The sequence below is a fragment of the Gymnoscopelus braueri genome (genome assembly GCF_963280865.1).
Source record: "Gymnoscopelus braueri genome assembly, chromosome: 15".
Taxonomy (NCBI): domain Eukaryota; kingdom Metazoa; phylum Chordata; class Actinopteri; order Myctophiformes; family Myctophidae; genus Gymnoscopelus; species Gymnoscopelus braueri.
Window position 1 is genome coordinate 51,596,835 of NC_137620.1, and position 24,756 is coordinate 51,621,590.

At 42.9% G+C, this 24,756-nt stretch overlaps 1 protein-coding gene across 1 annotated transcript in view; it reads left to right on the plus strand.

The window, feature by feature from the left end:
* Positions 1-1,175: 1,175 nt before the first annotated feature.
* The window catches only part of LOC308101633 (retinal guanylyl cyclase 2-like), a gene marked incomplete at both ends in the record, with an annotated part of 59,641 nt that continues 36,060 nt past the window's right edge, over positions 1,176-24,756 (plus strand). The window contains 9 exons of the mRNA XM_080451054.1: positions 1,176-1,410; positions 8,865-9,095; positions 10,876-11,031; positions 13,967-14,109; positions 17,185-17,340; positions 20,134-20,283; positions 20,660-20,700; positions 22,710-22,888; positions 23,195-23,270. Coding sequence (XP_080307180.1) covers positions 1,176-1,410; positions 8,865-9,095; positions 10,876-11,031; positions 13,967-14,109; positions 17,185-17,340; positions 20,134-20,283; positions 20,660-20,700; positions 22,710-22,888; positions 23,195-23,270 — 1,367 coding nt within the window. The remainder of the gene's footprint in view (positions 1,411-8,864; positions 9,096-10,875; positions 11,032-13,966; positions 14,110-17,184; positions 17,341-20,133; positions 20,284-20,659; positions 20,701-22,709; positions 22,889-23,194; positions 23,271-24,756) is intronic.

The following is a 24,756-nucleotide window of genomic DNA, read 5'->3' on the forward strand; positions in this document are numbered from 1 at the left end:
TCAACCAGATTTACCAACCAAAAAATTATAATATCCCATTGCTGAAGATACTTTGAAAATGTACCTGAGGGGGCTTTGGAATAGAGGTGCTGGCGTTACATATAAAACAAATGCACTTGGAATGGGAAATAGAGAAGACATTTTTTAATTGGTAGTAATGCTACTGACGTTTGCACGCAACACTCTTGAACTCTCTTGAAGTCAATGAGCTGACAGGCCCTTTTTGATCAAGTCACCTTAGTTCAATTGGCAGATTCCAAGAATACTAAGTATAATAATTATAATAATTATAATAATTATAATAATTATAATAATTATAATAATAATATGTTTTATTGGCATGTCATGTGGTCTACCTGCACAGCCTGTGTGATGTACTGGTAGATCGCGATCTACCTTTTGGGCATCCCTGCTGTATACTCTTCATCATCAATTTAATCATCATCATCATCATCATCAATTTAAAAACACAAACACAAAGGGAAAAAAACATCCAAACAGTTACCTTTCAGGAAACGGACCAAAACACAGATCTACAAGCTCACAGCGTGTTGCGATGCGACACGTTGTGGGCTTGTAGATCTGCTATTTTCACTCATTTAGCTTGACACTCTTTTAGGATGAAGTGACATAAAACGAGGAGGTGGTAGGCCTGATGTATGGTGCGTTATAATGCATCCTGCTCCGTATACAATACAATGCACTGCTTTTCCTATATATATATATATATATATATATATATATATATATATATATATATATATATATATATATATATATATACGTATATATATATATATATACGTATATATATATATATATACGTATATATATATATACGTATATATATATATATATATACGTATATATATAAATATATATATATATATATATATATACGTATATATATAAATATATATATATATATATATATATATATATATATATATATATATATATATATATATATATATATATATATATATATATCCGTCCCTATATATCTCCATATATAGGGACAGGTGTTGTATGTGCGCTTGTCAGACAGATAGCTTGGTGCTCGATTAGCTAGTTTTTGTCCCACATATCCCATAGCCGAGAGGGACGATTGCTCTGTGATCATTCATAAAAACGCTAATTTAATTTTCCTTTCAGTTTTTCACAGAATCGTCAGGATGCCGCGCTCCCATTGGTCAGTAGGAGTGTGGTTGTCTCTGATTGGCTTGCCGGCAGTGTGGGCGGCAACCTTCAACCTGGCCCTAATTGGTCCGTGGAGATGTGACCCCATGTTCTCCAGAGCGCTGCCGTCGGCCGCCGTCAACCTGGCGTTGTCACGGCTACGCAGCGACACCAGTTTAACATACAACTACGCTGTCACCCTATTGGACGAAGCCTGCTCAGTGTCTAAAGGTCATTAACATAAATAACTACCAAAAAAACTAAGCTACAATGATTAAAACTATGAATAAATACATCAACAAATACAAACAAACATTATAGGGAGGAACTAGAGGAGAAGAGATCCAGTAGAACTAAGACTAGAGGAGAAGAGATCCAGTAGAACTAAGACTAGTGGAGAAGAGATCCAGTAGAACTAAGACTAGAGGAGAAGAGATCCAGTAGAACTAAGACTAGAGGAGAAGAGATCCAGTAGAACTAAGACTAGTGGAGAAGAGATCCAGTAGAACTAAGACTAGAGGAGAAGAGATCCAGTAGAACTAAGACTAGAGGAGAAGAGATCCAGTAGAACTAAGACTAGTGGAGAAGAGATCCAGTAGAACTAAGACTAGAGGAGAAGAGATCCAGTAGAACTAAGACTAGTGGCGAAGAGATCCAGTAGAACTAAGACTAGAGGAGAAGAGATCCAGTAGAACTAAGACTAGTGGAGAAGAGATCCAGTAGAACTAAGACTAGTGGAGAAGAGATCCAGTAGAACTAAGACTAGTGGAGAAGAGATCCATTAGAACTAAGACTAGTGGAGAAGAGATCCAGTAGAACTAAGACTAGAGGAGAAGAGATCCAGTAGAACTAAGACTAGTGGAGAAGAGATCCAGTAGAACTAAGACTAGTGGAGAAGAGATCCAGTAGAACTAAGACTAGTGGAGAAGAGATCCAGTAGAACTAAGACTAGTGGGGGAAGAGATCCAGTAGAACTAAGACTAGTGGAGAAGAGATCCAGTAGAACTAAGACTAGTGGAGAAGAGATCCAGTAGAACTAAGACAAGTGGAGAAGAGATCCAGTAGAACTAAGACTAGTGGAGAAGAGATCCAGTAGAACTAAGACTAGAGGAGAAGAGATCCAGTAGAACTAAGACTAGAGGAGAAGAGATCCAGTAGAACTAAGACTAGAGGAGAAGAGATCCAGTAGAACTAAGATTAGTGGAGAAGAGATCCAGTAGAACTAAGACTAGGGGAGAAGAGATCCAGTAGAACTAAGACTAGAGGAGAAGAGATCCAGTAGAACTAAGACTAGAGGAGAAGAGATCCAGTAGAACTAAGACTAGAGGAGAAGAGATCCAGTAGAACTAAGACTAGTGGAGAAGAGATCCAGTAGAACTAAGACTAGTGGAGAAGAGATCCAGTAGAACTAAGACTAGAGGAGAAGAGATCCAGTAGAACTAAGACTAGTGGAGAAGAGATCCAGTAGAACTAAGACTAGAGGAGAATAGATCCAGTAGAACTAAGACTAGTGGAGAAGAGATCCAGTAGAACTAAGACTAGTGGAGAAGAGATCCAGTAGAACTAAGACTAGTGGAGAAGAGAAGAGATCCAGTAGAACTAAGACTAGTGGAGAAGAGATCCAGTAGAACTAAGACTAGTGGAGAAGAGAAGAGATCCAGTAGAACTAAGACTAGTGGAGAAAAGATCCAGTAGAACTAAGACTAGTGGAGAAGAGAAGAGATCCAGTAGAACTAAGACTAGTGGAGAAGAGATCCAGTAGAACTAAGACTAGTGGAGAAGAGATCCAGTAGAACTAAGAATAGTGGAGAAGAGATCCAGTAGAACTAAGACTAGTGGAGAAGAGATCCAGTAGAACTAAGACTAGTGAAGAAGAGATCCAGTAGAACTAAGACTAGTGGAGAAGAGATCCAGTAGAACTAAGACTAGTGGAGAAGAGATCCAGTAGAACTAAGAATAGTGGAGAAGAGATCCAGTAGAACTAAGACTAGTGAAGAAGAGATCCAGTAGAACTAAGACTAGTGGAGAAGAGATCCAGTAGAACTAAGACTAGTGGAGAAGAGATCCAGTAGAACTAAGACTAGTGGAGAAGAGATCCAGTAGAACTAAGACTAGAGGAGAAGAGATCCAGTAGAACTAAGACTAGTGGAGAAGAGATCCAGTAGAACTAAGAATAGTGGAGAAGAGATCCAGTAGAACTAAGACTAGTGGAGAAGAGATCCAGTAGAACTAAGACTAGAGGAGAAGAGATCCAGTAGAACTAAGACTAGAGGAGAAGAGATCCAGTAGAACTAAGACTAGAGGAGAAGAGATCCAGTAGAACTAAGACTAGTGGAGAAGAGATCCAGTAGAACTAAGACTAGTGGAGAAGAGATCCAGTAGAACTAAGACTAGAGGAGAAGAGATCCAGTAGAACTAAGACTAGAGGAGAATAGATCCAGTAGAACTAAGACTAGTGGAGAAGAGATCCAGTAGAACTAAGACTAGTGGAGAAGAGATCCAGTAGAACTAAGACTAGTGGAGAAGAGAAGAGATCCAGTAGAACTAAGACTAGAGGAGAAGAGATCCAGTAGAACTAAGACTAGTGGAGAAGAGATCCAGTAGAACTAAGACTAGAGGAGAAGAGATCCAGTAGAACTAAGACTAGAGGAGAAGAGATCCAGTAGAACTAAGACTAGTGGAGAAGAGATCCAGTAGAACTAAGACTAGAGGAGAAGAGATCCAGTAGAACTAAGACTAGAGGAGAAGAGATCCAGTAGAACTAAGACTAGTGGAGAAGAGATCCAGTAGAACTAAGACTAGTGGAGAAGAGATCCAGTAGAACTAAGACTAGTGGAGAAGAGAAGAGATCCAGTAGAACTAAGACTAGTGGAGAAGAGAAGAGATCCAGTAGAACTAAGACTAGTGGAGAAGAGATCCAGTAGAACTAAGACTAGAGGAGAAGAGATCCAGTAGAACTAAGACTAGAGGAGAAGAGATCCAGTAGAACTAAGACTAGTGGAGAAGAGATCCAGTAGAACTAAGACTAGTGGAGAAGAGATCCAGTAGAACTAAGACTAGTGGAGAAGAGAAGAGATCCAGTAGAACTAAGACTAGTGGAGAAGAGAAGAGATCCAGTAGAACTAAGACTAGTGGAGAAGAGATCCAGTAGAACTAAGACTAGAGGAGAAGAGATCCAGTAGAACTAAGACTAGAGGAGAATAGATCCAGTAGAACTAAGACTAGTGGAGAAGAGATCCAGTAGAACTAAGACTAGTGGAGAAGAGATCCAGTAGAACTAAGACTAGTGGAGAAGAGAAGAGATCCAGTAGAACTAAGACTAGTGGAGAAGAGATCCAGTAGAACTAAGACTAGAGGAGAAGAGATCCAGTAGAACTAAGACTAGTGGAGAAGAGATCCAGTAGAACTAAGACTAGAGGAGAATAGATCCAGTAGAACTAAGACTAGTGGAGAAGAGATCCAGTAGAACTAAGACTAGTGGAGAAGAGATCCAGTAGAACTAAGACTAGTGGAGAAGAGAAGAGATCCAGTAGAACTAAGACTAGAGGAGAAGAGATCCAGTAGAACTAAGACTAGAGGAGAAGAGATCCAGTAGAACTAAGACTAGTGGAGAAGAGATCCAGTAGAACTAAGACTAGTGGAGAAGAGATCCAGTAGAACTAAGAATAGTGGAGAAGAGATCCAGTAGAACTAAGACTAGTGGAGAAGAGATCCAGTAGAACTAAGACTAGTGGAGAAGAGATCCAGTAGAACTAATACTAGTGGAGAAGAGATCCAGTAGAACTAAGACTAGTGGAGAAGAGATCCAGTAGAACTAAGAATAGTGGAGAAGAGATCCAGTAGAACTAAGAATAGTGGAGAAGAGATCCAGTAGAACTAAGACTAGTGGAGAAGAGATCCAGTAGAACTAATACTAGTGGAGAAGAGATCCAGTAGAACTAAGACTAGAGGAGAAGAGATCCAGTAGAACTAAGACTAGAGGAGAAGAGATCCAGTAGAACTAAGACTAGCGGAGAAGAGATCCAGTAGAACTAAGACTAGTGGAGAAGAGATCCAGTAGAACTAAGACTAGAGGAGAAGAGATCCAGTAGAACTAAGACTAGTGGAGAAGAGATCCAGTAGAACTAAGACTAGAGGAGAAGAGATCCAGTAGAACTAAGACTAGTGGAGAAGAGATCCAGTAGAACTAAGACTAGTGGAGAAGAGAAGAGATCCAGTAGAACTCATTTTAAGACAAGTCATTTTATGCTTGGTTGATCTCTGGTGTCACGCTCTGAAAATAGCCGATTTACCGATAGAGCGGCTATTTTTAGCTTTGACAAACATACTTTTATATGCTTTTCGCATGCATAAGGCATCAATAATGTTCCTCCACCTATCACGGTCTTTGGCAACCAGTTGTGCCTCCCCCACGAGAGACCCCTCCCCCACGAGAGACCCCTCCCCCACGAGAGACCCCTCCCCCACGAGAGACCCATGTCCAGCAGCTCACCCTCTACAGTTGACCAGTGTCCAGTGTCCAGCTGACTGACCAGTGTCCAGTGTCCACAGTGTCCAGCTGACTGACCAGTGTCCAGTGTCCAGCTGACTGACCAGTGTCCAGTGTCCAGCTGACTGACCAGTGTCCAGTGTCCAGCTGACTGACCAGTGTCCAGCTGACTGACCAGTGTCCAGTGTCCAGCTGACTGACCAGTGTCCAGTGTCTAGCTGACTGACCAGTGTCCAGTGTCCAGCTGACTGACCAGTGTCCAGCTGACTGACCAGTTTCCAGTGTCCAGCTGACTGACCAGTGTCCAGCTGACTGACCAGTGTCCATTGTCCAGCTGACTGACCAGTGTCCAGTGTCCAGCTGACTGACCAGTGTCCAGTGTCCAGCTGACTGACCAGTGTCCAGCTGACTGACCAGTGTCCAGTGTCCAGCTGACTGACCAGTGTCCAGTGTCCAGCTGACTGACCAGTGTCCAGTGTCCAGCTGACTGACCAGTGTCCAGTGTCCAGCTGACTGACCAGTTTCCAGTGTCCAGCTGACTGACCAGTGTCCAGTGTCCAGCTGACTGACCAGTGTCCAGTGTCCAGCTGACTGACCAGTGTCCAGTGTCCACAGTGTCCAGCTGACTGACCAGTGTCCAGTGTCCAGCTGACTGACCAGTGTCCAGTGTCCAGCTGACTGACCAGTGTCCAGTGTCCAGCTGACTGACCAGTGTCCAGCTGACTGACCAGTTTCCAGTGTCCAGCTGACTGACCAGTGTCCAGCTGACTGACCAGTGTCCAGTGTCCAGCTGACTGACCAGTGTCCAGTGTCCAGCTGACTGACCAGTGTCCAGTGTCCAGCTGACTGACCAGTGTCCATTGTCCAGCTGACTGACCAGTGTCCAGTGTCCAGCTGACTGACCAGTGTCCAGTGTCCAGCTGACTGACCAGTGTCCATTGTCCAGCTGACTGACCAGTGTCCAGCTGACTGACCAGTGTCCAGTGTCCAGCTGACTGACCAGTGTCCATTGTCCAGCTGACTGACCAGTGTCCATTGTCCAGCTGACTGACCAGTGTACAGTGTCCAGCTGACTGACCAGTGTCCAGTGTCCAGCTGACTGACCAGTGTCCATTGTCCACCTGACTGACCAGTGTCCAGTGTCCAGCTGACTGACCAGTGTACAGTGTCCAGCTGACTGACCAGTGTCCAGTGTCCAGCTGACTGACCAGTGTCCATTGTCCAGCTGACTGACCAGTGTCCATTGTCCAGCTGACTGACCAGTGTCCAGTGTCCAGCTGACTGACCAGTGTCCAGTGTCCAGCTGACTGACCAGTGTCCAGTGTCCAGCTGACTGACCAGTGTCCATTGTCCAGCTGACTGACCAGTGTCCAGTGTCCAGCTGACTGACCAGTGTCCAGTGTCCAGCTGACTGACCAGTGTCCAGCTGACTGACCAGTGTCCAGTGTCCAGCTGACTGACCAGTGTCCAGTGTCCAGCTGACTGACCAGTGTCCAGTGTCCAGCTGACTGACCAGTGTCCAGTGTCCAGCTGACTGACCAGTTTCCAGTGTCCAGCTGACTGACCAGTGTCCAGTGTCCAGCTGACTGACCAGTGTCCAGTGTCCAGCTGACTGACCAGTGTCCAGTGTCCACAGTGTCCAGCTGACTGACCAGTGTCCAGTGTCCAGCTGACTGACCAGTGTCCAGTGTCCAGCTGACTGACCAGTGTCCAGTGTCCAGCTGACTGACCAGTGTCCAGCTGACTGACCAGTGTCCAGTGTCCAGCTGACTGACCAGTGTCCAGTGTCTAGCTGACTGACCAGTGTCCAGTGTCCAGCTGACTGACCAGTGTCCAGCTGACTGACCAGTGTCCAGCTGACTGACCAGTTTCCAGTGTCCAGCTGACTGACCAGTGTCCAGCTGACTGACCAGTGTCCATTGTCCAGCTGACTGACCAGTTTCCAGTGTCCAGCTGACTGACCAGTGTCCAGCTGACTGACCAGTGTCCAGTGTCCAGCTGACTGACCAGTGTCCAGTGTCCAGCTGACTGACCAGTGTCCAGTGTCCAGCTGACTGACCAGTGTCCATTGTCCAGCTGACTGACCAGTGTCCAGTGTCCAGCTGACTGACCAGTGTCCAGTGTCCAGCTGACTGACCAGTGTCCATTGTCCAGCTGACTGACCAGTGTCCAGCTGACTGACCAGTGTCCAGTGTCCAGCTGACTGACCAGTGTCCATTGTCCAGCTGACTGACCAGTGTCCATTGTCCAGCTGACTGACCAGTGTACAGTGTCCAGCTGACTGACCAGTGTCCAGTGTCCAGCTGACTGACCAGTGTCCATTGTCCAGCTGACTGACCAGTGTCCAGTGTCCAGCTGACTGACCAGTGTCCAGTGTCCAGCTGACTGACCAGTGTACAGTGTCCAGCTGACTGACCAGTGTCCAGTGTCCAGCTGACTGACCAGTGTCCAGTGTCCAGCTGACTGACCAGTGTCCAGTTTCCAGCTGACTGACCAGTGTCCATTGTCCAGCTGACTGACCAGTGTCCATTGTCCAGCTGACTGACCAGTTTCCAGTGTCCAGCTGACTGACCAGTGTCCATTGTCCAGCTGACTGACCAGTGTCCAGCTGACTGACCAGTGTCCATTGTCCAGCTGACTGACCAGTGTCCAGCTGACTGACCAGTGTCCAGTGTCCAGCTGACTGACCAGTGTCCAGTGTCCAGCTGACTGACCAGTGTCCAGCTGACTGACCAGTGTCCATTGTCCAGCTGACTGACCAGTGTCCATTGTCCAGCTGACTGACCAGTGTCCAGCTGACTGACCAGTGTCCAGCTGAGGCCACTTTAGGGATTCCACTCTCTGCAAATATGTGGTTTATGCATCTTCTGCCCCTTCAAAGCCTGTTCTTTCCGGCCGGGATAACTCTGCAGAACACTTTGCTGGGGATGGAAAGAGGCGTGTTGTCACATTTCTGGGGGTTTCCTTTATAGAGATCTTGACAATTGGGCCCTTTGTCCAATTTTATTTTAGCACAAAGCTACGTACGACATTATGACGCCATCGAGGCCCGCCAAAATATGTTTTGTTGACTAAAACTAGAGTAAAAACTAAACATTTCAGATGACTAAAATGTGACGAACATTTTAATTTAAAAGTATTATATTTAAAATGTATTTGAATTCCAACATGTCTTTTTTATATTTATGATTGACAGCTGTCACTCAGTTGGCCGACATGGAGGGAGATGGCCACGCCTACATCGGACCCTTTAACCCCGCCCTCTGCCATGCTGCTTCCCTATTCGCCGAGCACTGGGAGGCGGGGCTGGCGTCCCCGGGCTGTCTGGAAGCTGATTGGCCCAGCCTGCCTCCTATCACCCCTCCTAGCAGAGTTCTCTTTGCTGTCCTCAGACATTTCCGTTGGGCCCATGTGGCAGTGGTGGCTGGTAAGTCATAACGTGTATATGTGTGTGTGTGTGTGTGTGTGTGTGTGTGTGTGTGTGTGTGTGTGGGTGTGTTTGTGTGTATATATATATATATATATATATATATATATATATATATATATATATATATACGAGGCTGATTACTCCTACGAATTGTGTCTGTGTCTCTGTCTCTGTCTCTGTCTCTGTCTCTGTGTGTGTGTGTGTGTGTGTGTGTGTGTGTGTGTGTGTGTGTGTGTCTGTGTCTGTGTGTGTGTGTATGTATGTATGTATGTATGTATGTATGTATGTATGTATGTATGTATGTGTGTGTGTGTGTGTGTGTGTGTGTGTGTGTGTGTGTGTGTGTGTGTGTGTGTGTGTGTGGTAAACTGAGCCCATTTTGGAAGACGGAAGCAGACATGTTTCTCTGGGTGGTAATAAATCACAATCCTTTAAAGTCCGAGGCAGTCATTTCCTAGCCTGGCGTAGACAGACTATATCACTGCGTGGATATGAGTCTGGTGCTTCTATGAGGACGTTTTTTTTCCAAGGGGGCGGGATCAAAACAATGACTCTCGACGCAATTGGTTAGACCTACAAACCAACTACCAATTACAGTCTCCCATATTCGAATACTGGGCCCTGATTGGTTACCCACGTCTTCTGGAGCAGGAAATGGATTCTCTATGGAGCGGTGCCAGACCCAAATCCCAGAGTGCAATTTATTTTTGCACTCGCAGATTCGTCTGGTCCCAGGCTAGTCATTTCCAACAATCTTTTTATTGTCAAAAAGGCAACAAATACAGGGTTCAATGTTGTATTCCGCATCTTTGTTCATAGGACCTGCTTTGTCCTGTTGAACGTGACAACTGTGTGTAGCCGAAAATCACATAGAGTCCTGTTTCTCACCATAGCACTATGTTATCAGCAAACAGATATTTTCCTTAGGACCTCCTTCTGACCACTCACAAACAGGTTTCTAGAAACAATAGAATCATTGGGCAGGGCCTAGGAAGTCAACACAATGGGTCACACAATCTGTCTTGGTTTTAACACATAACATTTATCTATCAAACTGCATTTTTACACAAGCTCATTTTACGAAATCTTTGTTTAACACCTTGTTACCTTCAAAATAAGACCACACATATATGTATTCAACTTTGTATGAATGATTTAGACAAAAGAGATGATTTAAAAAGGACTTAGCGTTTTCCTTAGATTCAAGAAGAAAAGTCTACATGCAACAAACTGGTTTCTCCCCAACCACATTTGTTCACACTTGTGTACTTACTATAGAATAAGCTTTTACTGTGAGCTAGTTATAATTTACAATAATTCAGTTTAAGTCTATTTCTTTAACAGCCGGCTGTAGAGAGAGAGAGAGAGAGACATGGCAACATGCGTGATTAGATCGCATAATTACAATGCCTTTTTGGGAACAAAGAACTCGGCTGGGTGTGGTGTCTTAAGTTCGCACCTAAGACAATAGACAGGATCCCAGAGTTTTAACCTATTTACCTCTGTTGCAGACAGCTGTTCTCCCCCACACTCTAACATGGAACTTTCTTAACAATTTGTGTTCATAGTGTATTAATAGCATATTAACTTCATATTCATCAGTCTTGAATACTGATACACGACGTGTGTGTGTGTGTGTGTGTGTGTGTGTGTGTGTGTGTGTGTGTGTGTGTGTGTGTGTGTGTGTGTGTGTGTGTGTGTGTGTGTGTGTGTGTGTGTGTGTGCGCATGTGTGTGTGTGTGTGTGTGTGTGTGTGTGTGTGTGTTTGACATCACAGGACCATCTGACCTATGGGAGGGCACGGCACAGGAAGTGGCCTCGGCCCTCAGAGCTCTGGGCTTGCCGATTGGTTCGGTGGTTACCATGGAGTCTGGGAAGGGGGAGGGGCCTCGAGAAGCACTGAGGGCCATTAAAGAAGCGGTTGGGGTCAAAGGTCAGTCTGGAAGCTTAATTAGTATATTTTAATTAACTCATAATTACATTAAATTAATAAATATGAGATAGAGGCTCTGGGTCTGTGATAGAACGTTTATACATTAACCACTTGCACCCTAGCATCTCTGGTGGGTACAAAATAGCAGATCTACAAGCTCACAACAATTGGTGTAGAGGGAAGAAAGCAGACCAAATACAGAGCCAAAGGTTAAGTTTACTAAGTATTGAGGGTTTAAAGAACAACTTTGGTTTTGGTCGCGTCGCAGTTTGTAACCTCTCGGAACTAAATGAACTAAATGAACTCAATGAACTAAATGAACTAAATGAACTAAATAAACTAAATAAACTCAATAAACTCAATGAACTCAATGAACTAAATGAACTCAATAAACTCAATAAACTCAATAAACTCAATAAACTCAATAAACTCAATAAACTCAATGAACTCAATGAACTCAATGAACTCAATGAACTCAATGAACTCAATGAACTAAACGGTCAAATTGCTGCTGGAGGGATTCCTGCGTAACTTGTATATGTTGTATCTACCAGCAAAGAAAATCAGCCCCAGAATCTTTATTGACATGTGGGTTTGCCCTACATGGGCTTGCCCACTTCCAACCCATGGCCAGTTAGCCCATATCTAAACCTTATGGGCACGGAATAGGCTTACCCAGTTCCAACCCATGCCCAGCTAGCCTGTATGTAAACCATATGGGACCCTTATAATTCGCCCAGTTCAAGCCCATGCCCACTTGGTACCCAAGTAGCCCACATTGAAATTATGAATATGAATGAGTTTAAACAGTGTGATTATGAATATGAATGAGTTTAAACAGTGTGATTATGAAAATGAATGAGTTTAAATAGTGTGATTATGAATACGAATGAGTTTAAATAGTGTGATTATGAATATAAATGAGTTTAAACAGTGTGATCATGATTATAAATGAGTTTAAACAGTGTGATTATGAATATGAATGAGTTTAAATAGTGTGATTATGAATATGAATGAGTTTAACACTTGCATGACTAAGCTATCAATATGACCGATTTTGAGAATTTAAAGTGGATTATCTTCTCTCATGAAGCTCTGAGAAAGTTCCCCTTTCATGACTTTTCCTAAATATTTGTTTCAAATCATCTCCGTTTTTTTTTTCTTCTGAAACGTATTATAAATATGAAATATATACCATATATACCATCCCAACCGTTATATTTTGGCTAAATTGACCGCTCTCCCCCTCTCTCCCCCAGGCAAGAGACTCTAGACCCCCGCAGAGCGGCCCGTAGACGAGCAGACTCAAAGTCCATGTTGCCATGTCTGCTTATTATAAGCGACTTTGGGCTTGTTTTTCACGTCTTTCTATTATTATTATTATTATTATTATTATTATTATTATTATAATTATATATATATATATAATTACATTATAATGGTAATAATAATATAGCTGCCCACGTGTTTTGTGCACAGTTTGCACACTGGGTTGTTTACAAGTTACTATAGTTCGCTTGCTGCTACTAGATTTATAGCAGAATTACACATTTTTTATTAGGTCTTAGGTATTAGGTGCAAATTAGCCTCGGCTATAAACCCCATAATACAATGCAATGTTTTCCTTCATTTTGTGTTGTTTGTTTAATTCTGGACTTTGACTGACCTGTAACGAAGTAGCTACTAAATTGCACACATTTACATTATTCAAGGATGGATTTCAGTGCATTCCTCTGTAATGGCCGAAAGATTGGAACCTTTGTAGTAGTGTTATGTATGGAAGATGTCCTAACAGGTGCTAACGGTCCTCATGATGACATATAGCCTATAGGAGACACACAGAAAGGCACAATGTATGCAGTAAAATTTTCATAGACCTGCCTGCTTATTTCTCTCTCAAAATTTGGCGACCCATTTTCTACTTTCCCTTTCACTGCAAAGCGGTGGAAAAAGATTGGATCTACAAGCATACAGCTTGTCACGCAGCAACTGTTTTATGCATGAAGATCAGATATTTTGCGCAGGATTGACACATTTGTGAGCAGGCCTGGTGTTTCAGGCATCAACTCGCGAGTTGAAAAACAGTAGAAACTAGCTAAATAACTTTTTTTTGGCTCTGATCTGATCAGCAGAAAGGATTATTCATTCATTTTCCTCCGTGTGTTTGATGACCCCCCGTAATGACTTTTACTTAAGTACAGAATTTGAGTACTTTTTCCACCACTGACTGTACTGTACTCACAACGCGTCGCATCGCGACGTACATTGGCTATTTGAAAATTGCCGATCTACAAGCATGCATTGTGAGCTTGTAGATCTGCTATTTTCAAATAAATTAACGTTAACGAAATCAACACTGCATGGAAGTAAAAATGAGATCCCCACATACACAAATCACAAATCATGATGACATATAGGAGACAGATAGAAATACACACTAGCCCGCTGCCTACACTTTCATAGACCTGCCTGCTTATTTCTCTCTCAAAATTTGGCAACCCATTTTCAACTCTCAGTTTTTTAGAAGACAATGGAACCCCCCACTGTTTGGGGGAGAAAGTGTGAACTAGTCTGGAGAACAGAGGGAGACAGTGGCCAATAGGATAGCCTGATTTGGGGATCAAAATGATATTTTTTCAGGCTTGGTGGAGGAGTATGAAACCTCAGTCATGCGAGTGTTAAACAGTGTGATTATGAATATAAATGAGTTTAAACAGTGTGATCATGAATATGAATGAGTTTAAACAGTGTGATTATGAATATGAATGAGTTTAAACAGTGTGATTATGAATATAAATGAGTTTAAACAGTGTGATTATGAATATAAATGAGTTTAAACAGTGTGATTATGAATATAAATGAGTTTAAACAGTGTGATTATGATAGATGCAATTAGAGTGTAATTTGATGGATTTTTAACACTTTCTTCTCTTAGTGGTCATCATGTGTATGAGCTCTTTGCTGATTGGTGGAGAAGACCAGAGAGAGTTCCTATTGGCTGCTCTGGACATGGGGATGATTGCAGATGGCTACGTGTTTATTCCATATGACGCCCTGTTGTATGCCTTACCTTACCAGGCAATTATTAACATACTAATTAACATACTAATTAAACTGTGAACACAGTGGTTGCCAGGTGAACACAGTGGTTGCTAGGTGAACACAGTGGTTACCAGGTGAACACAGTGGTTGCTAGGTGAACATAGTGGTTGCCAGGTGAACACAGTGGTTGCTATGTGAACACAGTGGTTGCCAGGTGAACACAGTGGTTGCTAGGTGAACACAGTGGTTGGCAGGTGAACACAGTGGTTGCTAGGTGAACATAGTGGTTGCCAGGTGAACACAGTGGTTGCTATTTGAACACAGTGGTTGCCAGGTGAACACAGTGGTTGCTAGGTGAACATAGTGGTTGCCAGGTGAACACAGTGGTTGCTATGTGAACACAGTGGTTGCCAGGTGAACACAGTGGTTGCTAGGTGAACACAGTGGTTGCTAGGTGAACACAGTGGTTGGCAGGTGAACACAGTGGTTGCTAGGTGAACACAGTGGTTGCTAGGTGAACACAGTGGTTGCCAGGTGAACACAGTGGTTGCTAGGTGAACACAGTGGTTGCTAAGTGAACACAGTGGTTGCTAGGTGAACACAGTGGTTGCTAGGTGAACACAGTGGTTGCCAGGTGAACAAAGTGGTTGCTAGGTGAACACAGTGGTTGCTAGGTGAACACAGTGGTTGCTAGGTGAACACAGTGGTTGCCAGGTGAACACAGTGGTTGCCAGGTGAACACAGTGGTTGCTAGGTGAACACAGTGGTTGCCAGGTGAACACAGTGGTTGCTAGGTGAACAGAGTGGTTGCCAGGTGAACACAGTGGTTGCTAGGTGAACACAGTGGTTGCTAGGTGAACACAGTGGTTGCTAGGTGAACACAGTGGTTGCCAGGTGAACACAGTGGTTGCTAAGTGAACACAGTGGTTGCTAGGTGAACACAGTGGTTGCCAGGTGAACACAGTGGTTGCCAGGTGAACACAGTGGTTGCTAGGTGAACACAGTGGTTGCTAGGTGAACACAGTGGTTGCCAGGTGAACAAAGTGGTTGCTAGGTGAACACAGTGGTTGCCAGGTGAACAAAGTGGTTGCCAGGTGAACACAGTGGTTGCCAGGTGAACAAAGTGGTTGCCAGGTGAACAAAGTGGTTGCTAGGTGAACACAGTGGTTGCCAGGTGAACACAGTGGTTGCTAGGTGAACACAGTGGTTGCCAGGTGAACAAAGTGGTTGCTAGGTGAACACAGTGGTTGCCAGGTGAACACAGTGGTTGCTAGGTGAACACAGTGGTTGGCAGGTGAACACAGTGGTTGCTAGGTGAACATAGTGGTTGCCAGGTGAACACAGTGGTTGCTAGGTGAACACAGTGGTTGCCAGGTGAACACAGTGGTTGCTAGGTGAACACAGTGGTTGGCAGGTGAACACAGTGGTTGCTAGGTGAACATAGTGGTTGCCAGGTGAACACAGTGGTTGCTATGTGAACACAGTGGTTGCCAGGTGAACACAGTGGTTGCTAGGTGAACACAGTGGTTGCCAGGTGAACACAGTGGTTGCTATGTGAACACAGTGGTTGCCAGGTGAACACAGTGGTTGCTAGGTGAACACAGTGGTTGCTAGGTGAACACAGTGGTTGGCAGGTGAACACAGTGGTTGCTAGGTGAACACAGTGGTTGCTAGGTGAACACAGTGGTTGCTAGGTGAACACAGTGGTTGCTAGGTGAACACAGTGGTTGCTAAGTGAACACAGTGGTTGCTAGGTGAACACAGTGGTTGCTAGGTGAACACAGTGGTTGGCAGGTGAACACAGTGGTTGCTAGGTGAACACAGTGGTTGCTAGGTGAACACAGTGGTTGCTAGGTGAACACAGTGGTTGCTAGGTGAACACAGCGGTTGGCAGGTGAACACAGTGGTTGCTAGGTGAACACAGTGGTTGCCAGGTGAACACAGTGGTTGCTATGTGAACACAGTGGTTGCCAGGTGAACACAGTGGTTGCCAGGTGAACACAGTGGTTGCTAGGTGAACACAGTGGTTGCCAGGTGAACACAGTGGTTGCTAGGTGAACACAGTGGTTGCTAAGTGAACACAGTGGTTGCTAGGTGAACACAGTGGTTGCTAGGTGAACACAGTGGTTGCCAGGTGAACAAAGTGGTTGCTAGGTGAACACAGTGGTTGCTAGGTGAACACAGTGGTTGCCAGGTGAACACAGTGGTTGCCAGGTGAACACAGTGGTTGCTAGGTGAACACAGTGGTTGCCAGGTGAACACAGTGGTTGCTAGGTGAACAGAGTGGTTGCCAGGTGAACACAGTGGTTGCTAGGTGAACACAGTGGTTGCTAGGTGAACACAGTGGTTGCTAGGTGAACACAGTGGTTGCTAGGTGAACACAGTGGTTGCCAGGTGAACACAGTGGTTGCCAGGTGAACACAGTGATTGCCAGGTGAACACAGTGGTTGCCAGGTGAACACAGTGGTTGCTAGGTGAACACAGTGGTTGCTAGGTGAACACAGTGGTTGCCAGGTGAACAAAGTGGTTGCTAGGTGAACACAGTGGTTGCCAGGTGAACACAGTGGTTGCTAGGTGAACACAGTGGTTGCCAGGTGAACAAAGTGGTTGCTAGGTGAACACAGTGGTTGCCAGGTGAACAAAGTGGTTGCTAGGTGAACACAGTGGTTGCTAGGTGAACACAGTGGTTTCTAGGTGAACACAGTGGTTGCCAGGTGAACACAGTGGTTGCTAGGTGAACACAGTGGTTGCTAGGTGAACACAGTGGTTGCTAGGTGAACACAGTGGTTGCTAGGTGAACACAGTGGTTGCTAGGTGAACACAGTGGTTGCCAGGTGAACAAAGTGGTTGCTAGGTGAACACAGTGGTTGCCAGGTGAACACAGTGGTTGCCAGGTGAACACAGTGGTTGCCAGGTGAACACAGTGGTTGCTAGGTGAACACAGTGGTTGCTAGGTGAACACAGTGGTTGCTAGGTGAACACAGTGGTTGCTAGTTGAACACGTTGGTTGCCAGGTGAACACAGTGGTTGTTATGTGAACACGTTGGTTTCTAGGTTGCATCTGTAAATAGCTAAACAAATGTAATGTTGTTGTTTTTTTCATCCAATCAGGACACAGTGTTCCCTCAGCTGACCAACAGTACCCGCCTCCGGCATGCGTACAGCGCCGTGGTAACCGTTACCATGGATTCAGAGCAGAGTTTCTATGAAGCGTTCCGTCAAGCTCAGCTTAACCGAGAGATCCGCTCTGCTATGGCCGCCACTGAGGTGACCTTTCACCTTTAACACAAGAAATGTCCCCTTTAAGTTGTTTCCAAGATTTTTTTCAACTCCGTCAGATTTCAACAGAAACATCATTTAATCAGGCATAAACAGGCTTAGCTAAATCCTAAGGGTTAGGGTAGGGTATTACCCTATAGAAACATCATTTAATCAGGTATAAACAGGCTTAGCTAAATCCTAAGGGTTAGGGTTAGGGTATTACCCTATAGAAACATCATTTAATCAGGCATAAACAGGCTTAGCTATATCCTAAGGGTTAGGGTAGGGTATTACCCTATAGAAACATCATTTAATCAGGCATAAACAGGCTTAGCTATAGCCTAAGGGTTAGGTTAGGGTATTACCCTATAGAAACATCATTTAATCAGGCATAAACAGGCTTAACTATATCCTAAGGGTTAGGGTAGGGTATTACCCTATAGAAACATCATTTAATCAGGCATAAACAGGCTTAGCTAAATCCTAAGGGTTAGGGTTAGGGTATTACCCTATAGAAACATCATTTAATCAGGCATAAACAGGCTTAGCTATATCCTAAGGGTTAGGGTAGGGTATTACCCTATAGAAACATCATTTAATCAGGTATAAACAGGCTTAGCTATATCCTAAGGGTTAGGGTAGGGTATTACCCTATAGAAACATCATTTAATCAGGTATAAACAGGCTTAGCTAAATCCTAAGGGTTAGGGTTAGGGTATTACCCTATAGAAACATCATTTAATCAGGCATAAACAGGCTTAGCTATATCCTAAGGGTTAGGGTAGGGTATTACCCTATAGAAACATCATTTAATCAGGCATAAACAGGCTTAACTATATCCTAAGGGTTAGGGTAGGGTATTACCCTATAGAAACATCATTTAATCAGGCATAAACAGGCTTAGCTATATCCTAAGGGTTAGGGTAGGGTATTACCCTATAGAAACATCATTTAATCAGGCATAAACAGGCTTAACTATATCCTAAGGTTCCCTGTCTCACGTCCTGGTTTAAAAAGGCAGGAAAGCTTTGAAGCTATTGTAAGCCTTAAAGGTTTTGGATAAATGCATCAAATAATATTGCTATCAGTTGTGTCTCAACCATAAAAAGTCTGTAAATCCAAACTAAATGCAAATTATGGTATAAAATTTGTTATTTTATTAGCATTAAGAGAACTCTGATTAATGTTGAAAAAATAAAGGTCTGCTCACTACGACTGTGCTGTACAAATGATAAATAATAATAATAAATAATAAATGGTCTGCTCACTACGACTGTGCTGTACAAATGATAAATAATAATAATAAATAATAAATGGTCTGCTCACTACGACTGTGCTGTTGACTGAAAAACATATAGAAGTTTGTCAACTCCGTCAGACTCTGTCAGATGTCAACTCTGTCAGATCTGCCATCTTATGGAGTTGACATCTAAAAAACTAAAATGTGTATGTATATACTGTATGTATTTATATGTATTTATATATTTACATGTGTATGTATATACTGTATGTATTAATGTATGTATTTATATATTTACATGTGTATATGTCACAGGGAAATTGGAGAATCAGGGAAATTGAAGACGCTCGTTTTTAGGCAGAGGGCTTCGGGGCGAGGCGGGGCTTTTCGAGACAGGGTTTATTACACAAGGCTCACGAGGAGGAGGAGGAGGAGGAGAAGGAGGACGCGGCGCCGCGAGGCGGGGGTTTATTATGTGAGGCTCGCGAGGAGGAGGAGGAGGAGAAGGAGGACGCGGCGCTGCGAGGCGGGGGTTTATTACGTGAGGCTCGCGAGGAGGAGGAGGAGGAGGAGGAGGAGAAGGAGGACGCGGCGCTGCGAGGCGGGGCTTTGATGCGAGGCGGCGTGATGAGGAGGAGGAGGAGGAGGAGGAGGAGGAGGATCAGGAGACGGCGCCGCGACGCGGGGCTTTGATGCGACGCGGACCTGTCTTTTGTTGTTCCTCCCCACATAGCAACCAGGAAGCTACGCTAGGGGAACGCTGAACACGCGTTCACACGCACACGTGATAATAGTTATTGTCCATGACGGAGGCGCGCCGACTCAGCAGAGCTTGAGGCCGAGGAGGCGCGAGTGCCCACGCTGACCGGCCGAAGGGCTGCTTGTTGTGTGTGTGTGTCAGGGAGAAATTAGTGTGTGTGGTCGCGGCCGTATATGTTTGTGCACTTTAGTTGGGAAGCCTGGCTCGTGGCTTGGATTCGTGGCTCCCTCTAGTGTTGTTTCTGCAGAATTGCTGGGTGGGTGGTAAAAACGAGCGCGCCTTCTCCAATTTCCCTGGTTCTCCAATTTCCCTGTAACATATATATATACTGTATGTATTTATATATGTATTTATATATTTACATGTGTATATATATATATACTGTATGTATTTATATATGTATTTATATATATTTACATGTGTTTATATATACTGTATGTATTTATATATGTATTTTTTTATTTACATGTGTATGTATATACTATATGTATTTATATATTTACATGTGTATGTATATTATGTATGTATTTATATATGTATTTATATATTTGCATGTGTATGTATATAATGTATGTATTTATATATGTATTTATATATTTACATGTGTATGTATATAATGTATGTATTTATATATGTATTTATATATTTACATGTGTATGTATATACTGTATGTATTTATATATGTATTTATATATTTGCATGTGTATGTATATAATGTATGTATTTATATATGTATTTATATATTTACATGTGTATGTATATAATGTATGTATTTATATATGTATTTATATGTTTTCAGGTTTCTCCGTTATTCGGGACGATATTCAACATGATTTATTACGTTGCTAAGGCTGTAGAAGAGCGTCGCCAGGCAGGGGGCGGGAAGTGGGTGACAGGCAACCAGCTCCTCCAATCAGACGGAGGATTTGAATTCCGCGGCTTCAACCAGGTCAAATTGATTTATAATTATGATAATTATATTATTCATGTAATTATGACAATTATAATACTTAATCATTCATATAATTATGATAATTATATTAATTAATCATTCATGTAATTATGACAATTATGATACTTAATCATTCATATAATTATGATAATTATATTAATTACAATGATCTTTAATATCTATAGTATAGATATTAAATATCAGATTTTCAAGCTCACACTGTCCTTCTATAGATACTAACTATCAGATCTACAAGCTCACTGTCCTTCTCTTCTCTATAGATAATAAATATCAGATCTACAAGCTCACTGTCCTTCTCTTCTATAGATAATAAATATCAGATCTACAAGCTCACTGTCCTTCTCTTCTATAGATGCTGTATGGAGGCCATGAGGGGCGGGGCTTACTGGCCAAGTATGTGAAAGTAATTTATATTACTAACTATTATATTACTTATTAGATACATTACTTATTCTCCATGATTTATTCGAAATATTACTTTTTTATTATTTGCTAAATAATAATAATAATAATAATAATAATAATAATAATAATAATAATGTTATTACAGATATGTGCTGCTAAACAGTGATGGAGACAGACTGACTATTATAATAACTAGATCCGAGGTTGGTCCAGACAGAGTCCAAAACTCATCAGATGTCAGGGCCGCTTCAAACTCTCCAAACATTTCCTCTGTCATCCCTTCTAAATAGTCAATTTCCTCCTCGTGCTTTAGTGGTTTGTGTAACAGATTCACATCATCCTCCTCTTTATCCTTGCCCACATTGTATTGTTCAAGTTCTTCCCTATTTACTTGGCTGGTGTCTTCTTGGCTCAAAGTTAAGACACCATCGCTATTGCACCATCGTTTAAACTCCTCATCGTTCCTAAACATTTCGACTGTTATCCCTTTTAAATAGTCAATTTCCTCCTCGTTCTGTTCTGTCCTTGAATAGTGTTCTGTCTCTGTGGGCTGTCTATGGGCTGTCATCCCTTCTAAATAGTCAATCTTGTGGGAAACAGTTTTGTTTCCGGTGGGAAACATTAATTTGCACCATTGTTCAAATTCTTCATTGTCCCAAACCATTTCGACTGTCATCCCTTCTAAATAGTCAATTTCCTCCTCGTTCTTTAATGGTGTTCCTAAAATATTGACATCATCATCGTTTGTTCCTGTGCCCACTTTGTATTGTTCCACTTCTTTGTCTACCCTGTTGGCGTTTTCGTGGCTCAAAGTCAACATATCATTACCATTGTACCATCCCTCAAAGTTGTCTGACACTGGACTGGACATTTGCCGCTTGTCAGGAACCTCAGGTTTCAGCTTCTTTGACTGTGTCCTGGAATAGTGTTCTCTCTCTGGATCCTTTTTTGTGGTCCTTTTACGCTTTACGCTCTTGCTTTTACAGCGTGTTGCGTTTAGATGTTCTCCTGCACGACGGAAACACTCGCGCTTGGCGTCTCGGGTCCGACGGCCCAGAGATAGTTTTATTTTCCGTGGCATGGCTCTGTAAGAGAGATTTCTGAACCATGACGGCGACCTGGCCTAATTATAGCTCTGCACACACGTCATGCGAAGTCCGGCCTCTCGGGCCTCTCCTCTCCTCTCGGCTCCTCTCCTCCCCCCCTCTCCTCCCCCTCTCCTCCCTCTCTCCTCTCCTCCCCCCCTCTCCTCCCCCCCTCTCCTCCCCCTCTCCTCCCCCTCTCCTCTCCTCCCCCCCTCTCCTCCCCCCTCTCCTCCCCCTCTCCTCCCCCTCTCCTCCCCCTCTCCTCCCCCTCTCCTCCCTCCCCGCTTTGCTTTGCGGCCCTAACCTCTAGTCCCAACCTCCCAACCTCGGTCATGTGATAAAGAGGTCAGACTTCCTGTATCTGGTTGCTATGGCAACCTGCCAGATCAGGCTGAGGGTCTGATAGGCAAATCAGAGAATCAATCAAACCGAGAGTCCGATCACTGATGGAGGTCTGTGACGGGTCTTGGAGGCATGTGGAGTGATCCTGTGCTTGTAAATCGCTGCCGAACTTTCGGAGCTTTTGTCAATTATATAGTAGTAAGATAAGATAACATTATATAGTAGTAAGATAATAATAATAATAATAATAATAATAATAATAATAATAATAATAATAATAATGTATTTACAGGTATAATATAATGTTATTACAGGTATAATAATGTTAATAATCATGTTATTACAGGTATAATAATGTTAATAATCATGGTATTACAGGTATAATAATGTTAATAATCATGTTATTACAGGTATGTGCTGCTAAACAGTGATGGAGACAGACTGACTATAATAATAATAATAATGTATTTACAGGTATAATAATGTTAATAATCATGTTATTACAGGTATAATAATGTTAATAATCATGTTATTACAGGTATAATAATGTTAATAATCATGTTATTACAGGTATGTGCTGCTAAACAGTGATGGAGACAGACTGACTCCGACACACACTCTGTCTCCTATGAACTCTTATGGAACGGTCGGAGGACTCAGGTCTTTGGGACGATCCATTCTGTTCCCAGGAGGAAGACCCCCCTCTGAGAGCTTCTGTTGGTTTAACCCAGACCAGGCCTGTACTGGAGGTAAGACCCCCCCACCCCCCTCTGAGAGCCTCTCTTGGTTTAACCCAGACCAGGCCTGTACAGGAGGTAAGACCCCCCCCTCTGAGAGCTTCTGTTGGTTTAACCCAGACCCCCCCCCCCCGGCCGTAACAAAGGGAAACATACAGAATAGTGGAGTATCAGTCTGTGGGGGGAATCATTATATCATGTAATATGATGTAATAATAAAGTAGGTATTAAATATACCAGTGACACGTTATATAAAAAAACGACCTAGTACAGCTTTAATATAAACATTAATAACATTTATGTTATTTTATTTTTTAGGAATGGATTCAGCCACCTTGGTGTTCATGTTCCTGTTCTTCTGTGTTCTGATTGGAGGAGCTGTCTACTGGTTCAGGTGACACACATCCACGCACACACACACACACACACACACACACACACACACACACACACACACACACACACATACAAACAGAAGAGGACACAGAAACAGCCTAAAGTAAACAAACCAACATACAGTATAAGTGTTTACAGAGTATCTGCATATTTATAAAGTCACACTTAACACATTCGGTGCCAGAATTTGATAATAACAGATTACGTTCGGTGCCAGAAGTCTCACCGTTAAGCTGCGCGGCGCTGTTTAAGCTGTAGACTCCACGACGAGAAATCATAATGTACTCACCCACTGCCTATAGCCTTTTGAACCGGTCACAACATTTTTATATCCATTAAAATCCGCGATCGGATGCTGTTTATAAACAACGACGACGGACGTACGAGCCCTCATAATGTTTAGGTTTCTCTTTCTTCTTCTTCTTCTGTGATATCAGCGGCTAAAACAGGCTCCATCTTAGATTAGCTTAGCATCCGATCGGCTATCAGATCGTTTGTAAACACAAAGAGGATAACTGTTCGTCGACCAAAGTACAGAAAATACAACCGGAGCTTACCATTCGTTTTAAACCGTGTGAAAACCATAATGTTTTGCCAAAACCAGGAAAAAAAACGTTTTTTTGGGATAGAATAAGAAACAGGAAACGGTCCACGGATATTTTTACATAGGATGGGTCGAAAGCGTCATGGGATGAGAAAAAAATCAAGGATGGTACTGAAATTTACCGCGATCGCCCATTAACACTTGCATGACTAAGCCATCAATATGACCGATTTTGAGAATTTAAAGTGGATTATCTTCTCTCATGAAGCTCTGAGAAAGTTCCCCTTTCATGACTTTTCCTAAATATTTGTTTCAAATCATCTCCGTTCTTTTTTCTTTCTGAAACGTATTATAAATATGAAATATATACCATATATACCATCCCAGCCGTTATATTTCGGCTAAATTGACCGCTCTCCCCCTCTCTCCCCCAGGGAAGAGCAGTTGACACCTCCAGACCCCACGCAGAGCGGCCCGTAGACGAGCATACTCCCTGCGCAGCAGCGAGTCTATGTTGCCATGTCTGCTTATTATAAGCGACTTTGGGCTTGTTTTTCGCGTCTTTCTATTATTATTATTATAATTATATATATAATTACATTATAATGGTAATACTTTTCTACTCCACTACAGCTCAGAGGCAAATCTTGTACTTCTACTTCACTACAATTATTTGAAAACTTTAGTTACTAGTTACTTTGCAGATATAAATATCTTTTCATACTTGTTTAGATTAGAGCTTCATGCATTTTTATTAGGTATATATTTATATAGAAAGGTCTAACCAGGGACTGGGGTTGCAAATTAGCCTCGGCTATTACCCCATTCATGCCTAACTGTTTTCTCAGGGCACAACGACGCATGCAGTAACATTTTCATAGACCTGACTGCTTATTTCTCTCGCAAAATTTGGCGACCCATTTTCCACTTTCCCTTTCAC